Source organism: Tamandua tetradactyla, chromosome 11 (assembly GCF_023851605.1).
Source record: "Tamandua tetradactyla isolate mTamTet1 chromosome 11, mTamTet1.pri, whole genome shotgun sequence".
Taxonomy (NCBI): domain Eukaryota; kingdom Metazoa; phylum Chordata; class Mammalia; order Pilosa; family Myrmecophagidae; genus Tamandua; species Tamandua tetradactyla.
Genome location: NC_135337.1, coordinates 80,133,033 through 80,148,698, shown reverse-complemented (window position 1 = coordinate 80,148,698; position 15,666 = coordinate 80,133,033). Strand labels below are relative to the sequence as shown.

At 54.9% G+C, this 15,666-nt stretch overlaps 1 protein-coding gene across 1 annotated transcript; it reads right to left on the bottom strand.

Moving 5' to 3' along the window:
- Positions 1–7,528: 7,528 nt before the first annotated feature.
- On the bottom strand, positions 7,529–8,146 carry DIRAS1 (DIRAS family GTPase 1). Its single transcript, XM_077119545.1, has one exon. The coding sequence runs from the start codon at positions 8,143–8,145 to the stop codon at positions 7,549–7,551; it is 597 nt and encodes a 198-aa protein (XP_076975660.1). The 5' UTR covers position 8,146; the 3' UTR covers positions 7,529–7,548.
- Between the last annotated feature and the right edge of the window lie 7,520 nt (positions 8,147–15,666).

The window sequence follows — 15,666 nt, the reverse complement described above, 5'->3', positions numbered from 1 at the left end:
AAACCTAAAATTGTAAAATTATAACCCATGTCTAAGTCTGAAATATGTATATATGAGATGATGGTATGGTAGACCATAACAAACTCTGGGATCTGTCCTGTAACCACTTGTTGAAGAGTGCTTTGAAAACTATTGCTTTTTTATTTCTTTGCTTTGTATATATGTTATACCATACAATAAAAAAAGTTTAAAAAATTTTAAATTCTGCCTCAAGACTGCAGCTTAGAAACCCTGCCTGCGCTTCTAACCTGTCGGTCTGCCCAAGAGATTTTGAACCTACCAACCCCCCATGATGACGTGAGCCAATTCCTTAAAATAAACCTCTTTATGCTGATACAGTCATTAAAATCTCACAAGAGTCTTTTATTCACTCCTGTGTGCCTGGTGCCAGATCCAGTACTTAGCATGCAGTAGGAGCTCAATGAATTCTTGGTGCCTGGAAGGATGAATGCAGGAAACTGGGGACATGGGCCTGAGACCCAGAAAGGGGTAAGTCACCATGTGTCCAAGCGATGCTGACAAAAAAAAAAAAAACCGGATGATGCCTGGTGTGTGTGCACATTCAGCCTGAGTCCCTAACTCTGCATCAGAAGCCACTTCACCTTATCCTCTGGGGATGCTGAGACACAAGGTAGAAACTGTCTACGGGAGGGTCTCTAACTAAAGTCATGGTGACCTCCTTTACCTGAGTAAAAATGATAATGCTAAAAACGATATGCCAAAGCTGTGCTGGAACCTGAGACAAAGGGAAAGCACACGTGCCACCCTACATACATGTTTTTGTGCATATTTTTTTTCTAGCAATTTCCTTTTTTTTTTTTTTTAAGTTCAATTTGTTAGAAATGATATAGTGGCATCCCAGGCACTCTTCATCCAGTGTCCCGTCCCCCCCCCCCCCCCCCCCCCCCCGCTTTGCAATGTTAACATCTTGCAAAACTGTAGTCAATGTCCCAGCCAGGAGGCTGATTCCGATACAGATAAGATACAGAACCTTCCAGCCCCACAGGAATCCCAGGGTTTGCTCTTTGTGGCCACGCCCACTTCCTTCCCATTCCCCGCTACCATCCCCCATTCCTGGCCGCTTCTAATTCATCCTCGGATTCGGATTTTGTCATTTCAAGAATGTTAACGTAAATGGCAGCCTTCGGGGGTTGGCTTTCCTGGCTCAGTGTCATTCTCTGGAGATTCAGCCAAGTCCCCGTATTCACGATTGCCCCCGGATGGAGATGGCCCAAGGGTCCAGCAGCTGATGAGTGGAGGGGCAGACTGCGGTGTATCCATACGATGGAAGGTGCAGCTGCGGGAAGGAGTCAGGTCGTGATGCATGCAACGGCGTGAATGAAATCGAGGACGTGACGTTGCACGAAACGAGCCAGAAACAAAAGGACATTTATTGGATGCCAGCTGACTATAATGAGCAAACTGAGAGTTAAATGAGAGAGCACAGCTTATCAGGAGATAGAACGAGGGCAGAGATCGGACAATTGACTCTTAAGGAGTACAGAAAGATTTACCTGAACTAGAACAAATGCATGTCACTATTACACAGTGTAAATAACAGGGCAATATATGGAGAGAAATGCAATTCATGCAGACTAAGGTCTAGAGTTAACAGCACTGTTGTAATATTCTTTCATTAATTGTAACAAAGGCCCTATACCAAGGCTAAATGTCAATAAGAGAGGGATATAAGGAAGGAGTATGGGATTTTTTTTTCTTTTCTTTTTGGAAGAAATGGAAATGTGCTCATATAGATTGGGGTAGTAAATGCATAACTGTGATGATGCCATTGATTGTATATTTAGGATGAATTTTATGTCGTGTGAATAAAACTGTTAAAAAAAAAAAAACAAAGGCTCCATCCCTTTTATCATTGAGTAAAATTTCATGCTATAAGCAGACCACAGTTGGTTTCATCATTTCCCCACTGAAGGACATCTGGGTTATTTCCGGTTTTAGCCTACTACAAATAAACTTGCTAACAACATTCATATACAGGGTTGTGTGTGAACATACGTCTCCGTTTCACTGGGAAACATGCCCGGAATGCTGCTGGCTGGGTTGTCTGGTAGCTGCCTTCTGGATTTTTAAGAAACTGCCAAACTTTTCCCGGACTTACGTATTTTTTTAATGGTTAGTTTTTTTTTCTCCCCCTAGATCATGAAAGTAATTGAAAAATATTGAAGAGCTGAAAAGTAAATGTTGTTTTCTAAAGTTTAAATATTTTATTTGTACCCAGACAGAATGTATGTTATCATTTTACTTCCTTAGCTTTAATGGGAGCAAATTCATTGGTCATGTTTTGAAAATCTCCTTCTGGAAAAAAAATTAACCATTAAAAAGCATATATATATATATATACACAAACATACATTTTCCCCACTGCCTCAGGCTCCAAAAGGGTTCACACAGAGCTGTTGGACTTTTTCTTTTTTTGCATTCATTTCAATTTTTCAAAAATATTGCCTTAATGGGTGTGGCTACACAGAAGTAGCATAAAGGGGTCTCAGGCAGTTTAGTATTTTGATTTGGGTAGTGGTTACACAAAATTACATGTGAGGGTGCACAGGTGGTTCAGTAGTAGAATGCTCGCTTTCCATGCAGGAGACCCGGGTTCGATTCCTGGACCATGCACCGCCCCCCAAAATAAAAACTACACGTGATAAAATTGCATAAAGTGACACACACATATACACACACACAACAATGAGTAGTTTATATAAAGCTCAGGAAGCCTGAATGTCAATTTCCCGGTTTTGATGTTGTCCTAGAGATAAGCGAGATGTTAACTTTGGGGTGAGGCTGGGTGAAGAGTGAATGGGACCTCCCTGTACATTTCTTTGCACTTTCCCATCAATTGGTAATTATTTCAACATAAAGTTTTTTCTTAATATTGCATTAAAATATTGTCTATCTAGATTACTGAGTTGTTTTCTTTTTTGCACTTACTTAGATTTTATGCCTCACTCGCCTCACCCTATTCTTGGCCCTGCTAACAATTAACATCCATTGAGAACCTACCAGGTACCTGTTCCCATGGGGGTACCTGGCACAGAGCCTGGATGTCTCACTCCCAGGAGGTGCTCCCATCTCCTGGATAAATAAAGGGGATGGTCCCAGCTAGGTGCCAGGTATGTGCTGTGCATGCATGACCCCCCAGCCATAGCTGGGATTCCACCATCTTTTCCAGCAGACCCCAAAGACATGCACTTAACCACTGCACTTCCCTGCCTCCTGGGAACCTGGCAACCTGGACTTCAAACCACACACTTGTGTTGAACACATGGGGAAACTGAAGCTCTGCTAGGTTCCTCCCCATGTAAAATGGGGCTCTTGGTTCCTGCTTGCTCCCCTCAACTGGCTGCAGTAAGTATAGGGTCCAGCCACATCCAGTAATACCTCTCCAGAAAAGCCCTGAAATTTTCCCATGACATCCCAGAGCTTTTGTTGGAAAAGTTCAAACACTACCGCAGCCCACCAGTCCCTGTTTGGCCTCTGCTGACCTCTCTGACCTCACTGGGTACCACTACCCCTTCTCTCCCTTGACAATTGCCACCCTGGCCACAAATGGTTCCTGCCTCAGGGCCTTTGCACATGCTGTTCCCCCTCCTCCCGGTGCCCCTGACCCAGGTCCTCCTGGGACTGGCCTCTATTCCACCTTCTGACAGCAGCTCAAGTGTCATCTTCTGAGTCCAACCGGCTCCCCCGACCTCCTGGACACTCACCCCGATGTCACTTCAGTGGTGTAGACTTATCTGCTTCAAAGCATGTCTCTGAAATGATCTGATTCATTTCTCTGTGGAGGGATTATCTCCCCCACTAGGTTCTGAGCTCCATAACGGCAGGGTCCTGGGGATTTGAATCAGTTGCAGCCATGTCCCCAAAATCCAGGACAGGGCCAGGCACAAGCTGGTACATATTACATATTGGACAGATGAATGAATGAATGAAAGAGAAAATGAAAGGATGAACGAACAAATGAGTGAGCAAATGAATGAATGAGAAAATGAATGGGTGAATGAGCAATTGAATAAATGAGTGGGTGGGTAAAAGTAAAAATGAATGAGTGAATGAATGGGTGGATGGATGAATGGATGGGTGGCTAGAGAAATGAATTAATGAATACATGAATGAATGCGCAAATAAATGCAGGAATAAATGGATATGTGGGTGAACAAATGAATGAACAAGTGAATGAATAAATGAGCAAATGAACAGAAGAATGAATGAACTAATGAATGAGCAAATGAATGAATGCATGAGTGTTATTTCCATCCTTCTGCCTCAATCTGTCTCTAAACAAGACTTAACGTCTTCCTGCTGAGATCCCTGCCCCAGCCATTCTGGTCTTGGGAAAGCACAGGGGGTAGGGTGGGGGAGGAACAAACAGGAAGGTGCCCCTTGCTCAGTGGGGGCTCCTGGGAGCCTGGTTCTCTCGCTCCCACCCCACACACCCACCTACTCCACTGGGGCCTGCTGGGAAAGTGCCTGAGTTCACTGAAAGTCTGGGCCAGGAGATGCCCCCAGATGATGGGCATGAAGTGAATAGGGAAACTGAGGCCTGGGAGAGGGCCCTCCACACAGGGCCAGTGGGTGGCCGAGTCTGGCTTGAAGCCCTGGAGCCCACACAGTCCCTGTCTCACCTCCTTCACCTCCATGTGGTTCACCTCCTTGCCTCTCACCTCTCCAAGGGTCCCCTCCCCAACCCCATGTCACTCACCACCCCCAGTCCTCAACTCCTCCACCCCTATCCCTCCCTCCTCCACCCATACCCCTCCCTCCTCCATTCCTACCCCTCCTTCCTCCCCCCTCGCCCCTCTACCCCACACCTTCTCATTCTCTTCTCCTCCATTCATTCCCCCCCTGCACGCCTCACCTCCCCATCCTTCATGCCCCCCATTTTTTGCAGGTGATGCAGTACCCCCCCGACCCCCACCCCCAAGAAGGGGCACTGGGCTGGTGGGGGACACAGGATCCATTTCTTTATTGCAGGAAGACTACTTCTAGAGCAAGGGCTACACAGACCCCACAATGGGGTGGGACAGGGGGCCCCCACATGCATGGGGAGCGGGGCCAGGGGCGGGGGTCAAAGCAAGCATCGCCTGACACAGTCCCCAGCACCAGGGGTGCCCAGGCCGGCCGGGGTGGCAGCCAGGACAGGCCCTGTCTCCCTCCCCCTCCTCTTGCAGGGTTGGGCCAGGCCTGGGGTGGGAGAGGTCCGGAGGTGGGCAGGGCCCCGGGGAGATTGTGCTATCAGGGTGTGTCCCTGAGAAAGGGCAGCAGACCCCTGCCCAGCCCGGAAAAGGGGACAGCGCCAGCTGCCGGAGGGTCCTGGACCAGCCAAAGGGTCAAGGGGGCTCAGTTCTGTCCAGACACGACGTTACCACGCTTCTCTGTGGGCTTCATCCACACACCAGGCAGTCGTCCATCCACCCCACCCCCGTTCACACACGCACTCACCCACTCTTTCTCACGGTGCCCAGTAAATAACTGTTGAGTAAACCATCACGAAACACAGAGGAAGCACACACAGGGGTGCCCAGCCAGCCACTGGCCCTCCCACCTACCCACACTCCCATGTGGCCACGGTCCCCGTGCCTGTGAGCACACATACATGCATGGCTCTCTCACACACACCCCCAAAGGGTGCAATGCTCTTCTTGCTAGGAATTTCCTCCTCCCCTGCTGGTTCTGAGCTGCCCCATGGAGAGCCCCATGTGGCAGGGAGCTGAGGGTGGCCTCTAGCCAACACCCAGTAGAGAACCGAGACCCTCCGTCCTGCAGCCCAGAGGAAACGAGTGGCCAGCCATGACATGTGAGCTTAGAAAACAGGCCCTTCTCCACTCGGACCTTCAGATGAGGATGCAGCCCAATGAGAAGCTGCAGTCAACCCACAGCTGAACTCATTCCACCCCACAGACATGGGGAGATAATACTGTGCTAAGTTTGCAGTCATTTGTTACACAGCAGTAGCTGACTGATCCATAATCAGGGCTGAGTCAGAAAGACCCAGCGAGCCTCAGGCAGAACCACCAGGGTTACATCCACCCTCAAATAAACTGTGTCCCCCAAACGCAGCCACTGAATCACACTTCACACAGGTAAAAAGACTGACTCCAACACATCACAAGCATTCAGCCTCGCTGACGAGCACATGCACCTACTCACACTTCTCATGCTCACACACGCTCTTCAGCCACTATGACACTCACAGATGGTCCCAAAGGTGACCACACGCAGGTGCAGCCACAGACGCACACTGAGACCCACCCACTCATCCCTGCACACGGACCAAATCGCACAAAGAGAACAGGCCACGGCCAACCCCCCTGCGAGCCTCCAAGCCACCTCCACACATGGCAGAACCAGCCCCATGGGGTTCACATCTAGAGGTGCTCACAGAAACACCCTGACTCCAGGACATATGGCCTGCCTGGGCGGGGAGCACACCCCCTGGGTCCCCCAGGGCCCCCTCGCTGGGCTACCTTGGGATTGGGGGCCCACTTAGGAAGCCGAGCCTGGACAGACCTCTTCCCTGACCCCCTTCGGTCCTGGGTCCCCAGCACCTGCCCCTGGACAGGGGTCTTGGCCAGCGTCTCTGCCCAGCCCCCAAAGTCCCCCAAGCAGGGTGCTGGTGGTGATGTGCCCGGGCGGGTCCCCAGGTGGACAGTGTCGGGGACCCCCCACCTCACTCCGGGCTCCACCTGCGTCTCCAGGGTGGGGTGCAGGAGACTGTGCCATGTCTGTCGGCCGTTCCCGGGCCTCCCTCTGACTGCACCCCGGTTCCAGGCTGGGTGAAGAGTGGGGCTCTGGGCTGATGGGGTGCCGCTGCAGGCCCTGATGTTATTGCCGGGGGCGCCTGGGGCCCATCCCGTGGAGCCCCCCACCCCCGAGCTGGGCAAAGGGGGTGAACTAGGACCCGGGACGGGGTGGGGGTGGGGGTGGGGGCACAGGCTAGGGCTCATGAGAGAAGGAGGGTGGTGAGCAGGGAGGGGTGTTAAATACTCAAGAGGAGAAAAAAAGAGAAACTGAGGTCGATGTAGGTTTCAACCCTTCAACCCTTCGGTAGGGTCACAGTGATCAGATGTGGGAGGAAGGGACAGGGACGCAGGTCTGGCTGGGAGGGGGGCACCCAGGAGCAGGAGACGGAGGTGGGGGTCCCAGGGTGGCGGCGGAGGGGACGCCTGCCCGCCCCCCCCACCCCCCGTTTCCCATCGGCAGAAGGCAGCGGGCGCCTCCAGCACTTGGTTTGGGGGGGGGGTTGGGGGTGCGCAGACAGAACGACAGAACAGGAGGGCGGGGAGTCTGGGGTGGGGGTGGGGAAGGGAGAGCCGCCGCCGGGGATGATGCGCCAGGACCACCAGGCTGGAATCCCCGGCCTCAGTTTCCCCCGGTGGGCCGGAGGTTCCAAACGCGGGGGCGAAGGGGAGAGGAGAGCAGAGGAGAAGGAGAGAAGAGGGGACAGGGTTGGAAGGGTGGGGGGAAGGGCGAGCGCTCTGGGGGGAGGGGCGAGCTCTCTGGGGGGGGCAGCGGGGAGGCGGGGCCGCCTCACATGAGGGCACACTTGCCCTTGACCCGGTCTGTCCGCTTCTGCTTGCCCGCGCATTTGCCGTCGATGTTGAGGCTCATGTTTCGCCGCGTCTCGAGCGTGAGCAGCTCCTGGAAGAGCTCTTTGACGTTGTGATTCATCTTGGCCGAGGTCTCCATGAAGGAGCACTTCCACTGCTGTGCCACCGCCTGGGCCTCGCGGGTGTCCACCTCCCGCTGCGTCTCGTCGCACTTGTTGCCCACGAGCATGACGGGGACGTTCTCTACGCCGCCCTTGATCTGCGCGATGAGCTGGTGGATGGGCCCCAGCTCCTCCAGCGACTGCTTGCTGGTGACCGAGAAGACCAGGATGAACGCGTGGCCCTTGGAGATGGAGAGCCGCTGCATGGCCGGGAACTGGTGGCTGCCCGTGGTGTCGGTGATCTGCAGCGTGCACACGCTCTTGTCGCAGCTGATCACCTGCCGGTATGTGTCCTCCACCGTCGGGATGTACGTGTCGCGGAACGTGCCCTTCACGAAGCGCAACACCAGGGAGCTCTTGCCCACGCCGCCCGCCCCGAACACCACCACGCGGTAGTCGTTGCTCTGCTCCGGCATCTTCCACGGGGCTGGGGGTGGGGTGGGGTGGGGGTGGGGGACACACGTGCCGGCTGCTAGAAACCCCAGGCCGACCCTGTGTCGGAGAGGGGGTTGTCAGGCACCAGAGGCCACCCGTGCTGGGTGACTCTGCACCCACTCCCACCCCCACCCCCATGCAGGCTCAGACCTAGCCCTCCCCCCCACTCCTATCCTTTCCTGGCTCCCCACCCCCACACCCCCCAACCACCAAATCCATGCCAAGAGGGGGCTGTTGGCAGAGCTGGATGCATGCCTTAACTCCTTCCCCTCCTGCCCACCTCCCTCACCCCCACCCCCACCCCCTGATGGTGCTGCCAGGGTCCCTTCCCTTCCCACTGTGGCTCCTGGAAGTTGCCAGGCCAGACTCCAACCACCAACTCCCCATGTGACTGGCTCTGGGACCTGGGCAAGCCACCTTGCCACTCTGACCCTCAGTCTCTTCTTCTGTAAAATGGGACTTTGCCTCCCCATCTTCCAAGCTGTACTGGGAGGGTCCATCAAAGAGTGCCAGTCTCCAACAACCTCCAGCCTGGAGGTTTTCAAGCCTCACTGAAGCCACATGTTGGTGGTGAGTCATGTTTAAAATATAAATTTCCGATCTCCACCCTCCCACCGCCATACTGAAATGATGAATCTGTTGGCATACCTTGGGCCTGGAACTTGCATTTTAAAGCTGCCCAACACCACCCACCACCCATAAATAGGATTCTGACATTGTGGGTCCAAGTAACACAACTTGCTAATTGCAGTGTTGATTCCCCATACAAGTCCTGGGGTTCGGGAACTATTGGCCCAAGTTGGAAAGGAGGAAACCACAAGGAAGGCCGAATAGAATTCCCTCTGCACCCCTTGGGCAGATATTCCCCCTCAGCTGTGTGCAGGGGACAGGGAAAGTACATTTTTTGTTTCCTCGTTCCAGAAACGTGAGCAAGCGCAATGAGTGCCTCCTCCAGGGGATTCTGGGGTGAGTGTGATAAGCCAGGGAGAGACTTAACACAGTGCCTGGCACCCAGGAGGCACGCGATAAAGATGGACAACCCGAGTCATTATTTCCATGGCAAGAACTCAGAGCTGTTGTTGAAAGGGAAGGCACTTCTGAGTTGTCAAAGGTCCCAGGTTGATCAGAAATAAATATAACTGAAAGTCATAGCCAGCAAATATCCTTCTTACGAAGTGCCAGGCAAAGTTCTATGAGCTGTGGAAATACTAACTCATTATAACGCTAAATCATTCAACTGATGGTTAAGCTTGGCAGTTGAGTGACTACTAGAGCTCGGGGCTGGGAGGAAGTTGGGGGTGGGGGACTGCCGAGGGGTGCTGGCCAAGCTCTGCAGGGCAGCCCTTTCCTGGGTGGGGGGGCACACACCCCAAGAAGCGGGCACAGCAGTGTCCTGCCACACACCCGTTCTGCACCCCCGGAAGTGTAGGCCTTGCCTGCTTCTGGCTACCCCAACAGGGTCCTGGTCCTGGTTCAACAGTGTTCTCCTCCAGCAGAGATGCTGGGACCCCCTGACTAGGAGCCCCGGTTCAATAAAACCCAAGTCCATGCCAGGCAACCACTGTAAATCCCAGCCTGACCTCACGTGGGTGGGAGTGGGGGAGGGGGGTCACGGGCACCGAGGCTCAGAGGGGGACAGATGGGAAGGGCTCAAGGTCACACGACAGGGAAGTGGCAGGGCAGAGCTGGAGTGGAACCTGGCTCTGGCTGCCTCCCCATGCCGGGATGGGGGGGAGGCGTCCCCCTGGAAAATGCAGCCCACCCTGAGACTCCGAGTGGCCAGATGAGTCCACCCAGCCCTGGGAGTCGGGAAAGGCTGAAGCAGCCTCAGGAGATCCCTCCCAAGGTGGGGTGCTGGAGGGGGTGAGGTCTGATGAGAGAGGTGATGTCCCAGGAGAGGCAACCCAGGGTGGGCCAGCCCAGGGGGGAGGATGTAAGTGGTGGGGGGAGGGGAAGCGGACCAGGGGGCACAGGGAGAGGGGGGAGTGTGGTGGTGGTGGGAGACCAGCCCCGGGCCCAACCAGTCTCGGGAGTGGGGGGTGGGGGGCTCCAATCCAAACAGCGGTAGCTAAGGGGGGATCTGAGCAGGGTCCTGGCCCGGGCCTGGCGTGGCAGGGGCGCCCTCTCCCCAGAACCTGCTGAGAGGGAGCTGTCCAGAGTAGGGGCGCCGAGTGGGGAGGCCGGCCGTGACCGGGGACGGGCAGGTCCCGGTCCCCGGAGGCTGGGGCGTGGGGTTGGGGCGAGGAGTTGGGACAAAAGAGGGGCCGAGGGGTGGCGGTGGGGGGCCTCGGAGCCTAGATGGTGGGGTGGGAGGGAGAGGTTGCGCCGGAGGGGACCGGCCGCGTAGGGGGGAGCGGCGGGACCCCGGCCCCCGCGCGTCCCTACCTGGGCCGGCTGGTCGGTGCGGCGCCGCGGCGTTTGCTGCTCCCTGGCTCCGGTGTCCCCTCGCGGCGCCGCCGCCCCCCGCGCTCCCGCCGCGCCGAGCCCGAGTCGCCGCTGCCGCCGCCGCCGCCGCCGCCGCCGCAGTCGCGCCCGCGCGGGTCCCCGCCCGCCGAGCCCTGCGCTCCGCCCCTCCCCGGGGACCCGCGCCCTCGGGGCCGAAGCGTGCGCGCGCGCGAGAGAGAGAGAGCGCGCGCGGGGAAGGGGCGGCCGACTGGCCTGCCAAGGTCACCCCCTGCCCGGCCCCAACGCCTTGACCCTGCCCGGGGTGGGGGGCGCGCTGTTGGAGGTCGCCGGACGCACCCCACACCACGTGGGCCCAGCGGTTTTACACCCCCCCCAACGCCCCAGGCTCTCCGGAGGTCCCTTGGAGTCTCTACCCCCAGGTTCACCCGGCGAGCCAGGAGTTGGGCAAAGAGAGGGGCCGAGTTGGAGTCAGCAGGGGTGCAAAGAGCCGGGGCCGCCGCCACGCTCAGGGCTGAGGGAGGGGCTGCGCGGCAGAGGTGGCCTGGGGGTGGGGGCAGGGTTCAGGTCAATGGGGGTCACATCTAGAAGCCTGTCTCCCCCACCACCCACAGTGGCTTTGCCTCTATAGGGGGTGGGAGGAGGGAGACAGGAAAGCAGTTAGCAGCTCAGGACCCCAAGGGGCTCTGCTGGGCCCAGGGGGTCTGGGGCAGGTCCAAGGTGCTGGGTCTGCACTCCCCCCCCAGGAGACCCTTTATCCTGCCCCCGCCCAGCTGAAGGGGACAGGTGTGTCCGAGAATAAACAAGGCATCTCTGGGAAGCATCTGAGCTGGCGACTCCAGCGTGTGCCTGTGGTCCCCGCAGTGAAGCCAGCAAAAGAGACAGTCAGCCCTCCCTTCAGAAGACCTGGGGGACAGAGGCTCACCTTGCCCTCGGCTGGCCGGATGTCACAGCAGACTGGACACGGAGGCCCCCCACGGGGCACTGGGGCCAGGCGTGTGATAGACCCTCGATGGGGAGGCTGACGGTGGGATCCCCGAGGGAAGAACTTTCCAAGGTCAGGGCTGGCAGGGGGTGAGCGCTCCGTCACCCGGTGTGTAAGCAGAGGGTCGGCTGGGGATTTCCCCGTCAAGCCTGAGGCCCATCGGGGTCTTGCTGACCCATCATATCCTCCGCTGGGGTGGACCTTCCTGCTCACTTATGTCCCCCACCCCCCCACCCCGTCCTTGTCCTCAGCCTGGCCCCCACCCCTCTTCTCAGACAGGCCCCCTGAGCCTCAGTTTCCTCAGCTGAAGGGAAGGACTGTGGGTGGCTGACACGTACACACATATGCTTGCTCAGGGATGTCAGCTCCGCTTCCTCCTGGGCTGATGGCCACGGGCCTGCCTGCGTCTCCCGAGTGACCGACTGGCGCTGGACGGGGCCTCTGCCTGCCCCCCCACCCCAGCTCCTCCGGCGCCAGCCCAGGCCGGGGCAGGCTGACTCATGCCTGGGAGTGCGGGCACAGCGCTCTGCAGCTGCTATTTATAGTTCCCAGGCCAGGCTCTTGGCCTCATGAGTTGGGGTTTGGGGGTGGGGGGACGGACCCTAGAGTCCCTCTTCACTCTCCCCAGGGCCACCTTCCCCCAGCACCCCAATCTAGGAGGCAGCAGCCCCCCTCTCCCACGACTGGCTGGGACAGCAGAGGCAGAGGTGCTGACCTTCGTGAGCCGAGAGGCTGGGGTGGAAATCCTGCCTGGATGAACGTTGGACTTGCCAGCTCTGCCCCTTCCTTGGCCACTCCTTGATCTCAATAGTGGGGACCATGGAATTCAGGACACCAGTTTTGAGCCTGGATGCAACCTGGGTCCCCTGGCTCCCCCTTTCTACTCAACCCCTGTTGCCTCTTTGGAGGCTCTCTGGGCATCTGCCTCTGCCATTTGAATGATGAGGCCAGACACTCCAGCTAGGGAGTCAAGCAGTTTTTGCAAACACCCACAAACACTGAGCACCCCCGGGGTCCCGGCTGTCATCCAGAAATGAGGCTGAGAGAAAGGAAGCAGGTTGCCCAAGCCAGGCAGGCCTGGAACTCAGAGCCACCAGGTTGTTCAGGTGGCCCAGGGGTTCCCACATGCCCTTCATCCATCCCTCTTTTGCGGGTTTCCTGTCCATAGAGCTGCGAGGGACAGCAGTACATCTGCAAAATCCCAGCCTCTCCCTGCCCCGTGGATCCCTGTTGCTGAGCTGCTGCCACCTCAGACAGAGCCCACCGCCAGCTGGACAACAGCCCACCCGGCCCGGCAGTGGGCAAAGCTTCCTCCGGAGGCAGCTTTTCAGAGCATCAGACAAGAATCTGGTCGTTACCAAGTACCGGAGACACTTGGAAGTTGTTCTTAATCCAAGTGAGGCTTGTACTTGGGAAAGTCACCCTCACTCCTTGGCACTGCCCGTATTTACTTCTCCAGGTCCCTCCTTTATCCTTCTTCAAGTTGGAAAAATATGTGAGCATCTCTCAAAAGTCTATGAAGATAAAATTCAGGGGGAGGACGAGCAAATCCTCCATGCCAAACTTGCAGAACAACACAACTCTTTTGCGGAGGTTTGCAAATAATTGGATTAAGTGATAACGTGGGACAAGGCCAATGGCCTCCACGTGTCCGGAAGTTTCTCGCACATCTGAGCCATCAAGAGATGGCTGCCAGCCACACTGGTTTGATATCACTGTTCAGTTCCAACTTTGCATCCCGAAAACACTTAACTGTTTCTGCAGGTCCATTTTATACAACTTGAAAGACCTGGGAACTTTCTGCCTGCCACAATCATGTCTTTCTTTCCTGCTTATCTGATAAACGGCTGTACCCAACTGGGACAGATTTTCCAGACCAAAAAAAAAAAAAACAAAAAAAAACCTGGAGCGCTGGTTTAGCAAAATATGCATTCTGTGGCACACAACAAAGTGTGTGCGTGTGTTTGCGTGTGTGTAAGCATGGGTATGTGTGCCTATGTATTTTAAGCTGTTCCTACTGTGCAAACTTTTTCATCTCGGGGATTCTGGCTATGAGTTTGGTGCACGATTACGGTTTAAAACTTTCGCTTGTTTTACAGAAGATACTGGCTGTTTTGTGAGCACGAAAGTTGCAGCAGCGGATTGCTTCATGTGTAGGTGGTACTGTTAAATACGGGGACTGTTTCCAGGCACGGAATAACAACTATTAAGTTAGGATGGACATTAGGTGTGATTACGATGACATAGCAAAGGTCTAGGTAGGAGTTAGAATGAACTGGAGGATGGGCCATTGGACAAATTATTAGAAAAATAATTTGACTCCAGTCTTAACACACCTACCTGGAGTCTGTGCTCATGTCATTCGCCCGAACAAAGAGCTCCCTAGACACGGAACACCTCCAGGAAAAGCTATTCCCTAGAGAAGGAACATAGTGATCTGTTCCATGGTAAAGTGCGGGCGGGCAGGGGCTGGGCCAGGCCCCAGCAGCACTGCTACTCCGGCAGCATTTGGAGCCTTTGGTTGGGTTCCCCCCCCCCCCCCGGTTCTTTTAGGAGGTGTCCACAGTTGAGCTGCTTGAGCTTTGTTCTGGCACCCCTCTGCCTGCAGGCGCTCTCTGGCTGGTTCTTGGCTCTGCTTCCAAGGCCGAGGGACTGGAACTAGTCTCTGAAGGAGGTGAAAGTGAAGTGGGCATTCATTATTCACTGTAACTTGTTCAGGACCACACTCGGCAGGTGCCTTCTTTCATTTATTACTGTTTCCGGAAAGGAAAAGTCCTACTAACGTTGTTTTAGTTTAATATAGAATAGTTGTTGTTTTTTAATGAGGGCTTATTCTGAAAAACTCTGAATTTAATTCAGAGATATGCCAATACCTTCCAAAGGAAAGTATATTCACAGACAGCTGTTTGGATCAGATGGCTTGGAGACTTTTCTGGAATACTCATGTTCAAAGATTTCTTATTAATGAAATGTCCTTCATTAGTGTTAACAAGCTGAACTGCAAATACAATACTTAAGCTATTTGCTTACAAGAAAAATCCAGGGCCGCGGTGGCTCAGCGGGCAAAGTGCTTGCCTGCTATGCCGGAGGACCTCGGTTCGATTCCCGGCCCCAGCCCATGTAACAAAAACGGAGAAACAGAATACAATAAAACAAGAAAATGTTTAAAAATGTTTCCCTTTCTTCCTTCCTTCCTTCTATCCTTCCCTCCTTCTCTCTGTCTTTCCTTTAAAAAAAAAAAAAAAAAAGAAAAATCCAGTGTACCTTGAAAAACAAATGGGCTGGCATCCGTGAGCCTGAAATCTGCTAAATGCAGTTCCCCAAAGTCTCAGCCTATCTTGGAGGATGCCGGCTGCCACTCCCTCACCCAAGCCCCCTGCTTAGCCCCTGGAGGCATCCTGGATTTCCCTCCTAACATACAGGGTGCTGCTGCTCTTGCCCCCTCTGAGTGGGGTTACGAAGACTTCATGTGCAGCAGAACAAATCTCTGTGACCCTTGGGTCTCCTACCAGCAGCCTGAGCTGCTCTGCTCAACAGACATAAGAACAAAGATAGGCAAGAAGGCCCCACGGCCTTCAGGTTGATCCCTCCGCCAGAACAGCTCTTCCCCCACCTCCTAGTGCCTGGCTTTGCTTAGCCAGGTCCCACTCACATGTCATCTCCTCAAAAGGTGCTCCTAGCCATGCTGCTGGAACAGTCCCCACCCCACCCCCGCTTCCCTCCCCTGGCCTGGCTTTCTTTTCTTCAGGGCATTTAACACCTCCAGGATACACACTATATATTAATCTGGTGTCTCTCTCTTGCTGGAGAGTGAGGCATCTTCCATTTTAGGGCATTGGATCCTCACCAGGGGTGACTGGGCAGTGTCTGGGGACATCTATGGTTGTCACAACTGGGGGACTGTCCTGACATCGAGCAGAGAACCCAGGGAGGCTTCTCTGCACTCTGCAATGCCCACGGTGCCCCCACCCCAAAGACCAGTCCAGCCCACCATAAAAAGGAATAAGAGCTCTGACAGATGCCACGACAAGGTGCTCGCTACATGGTGCCCCGTGAGAGCCAAGCACAAAAAGGCCAGCATGGGAAATGTCTAGACTAGACGAATTTGTGGAGA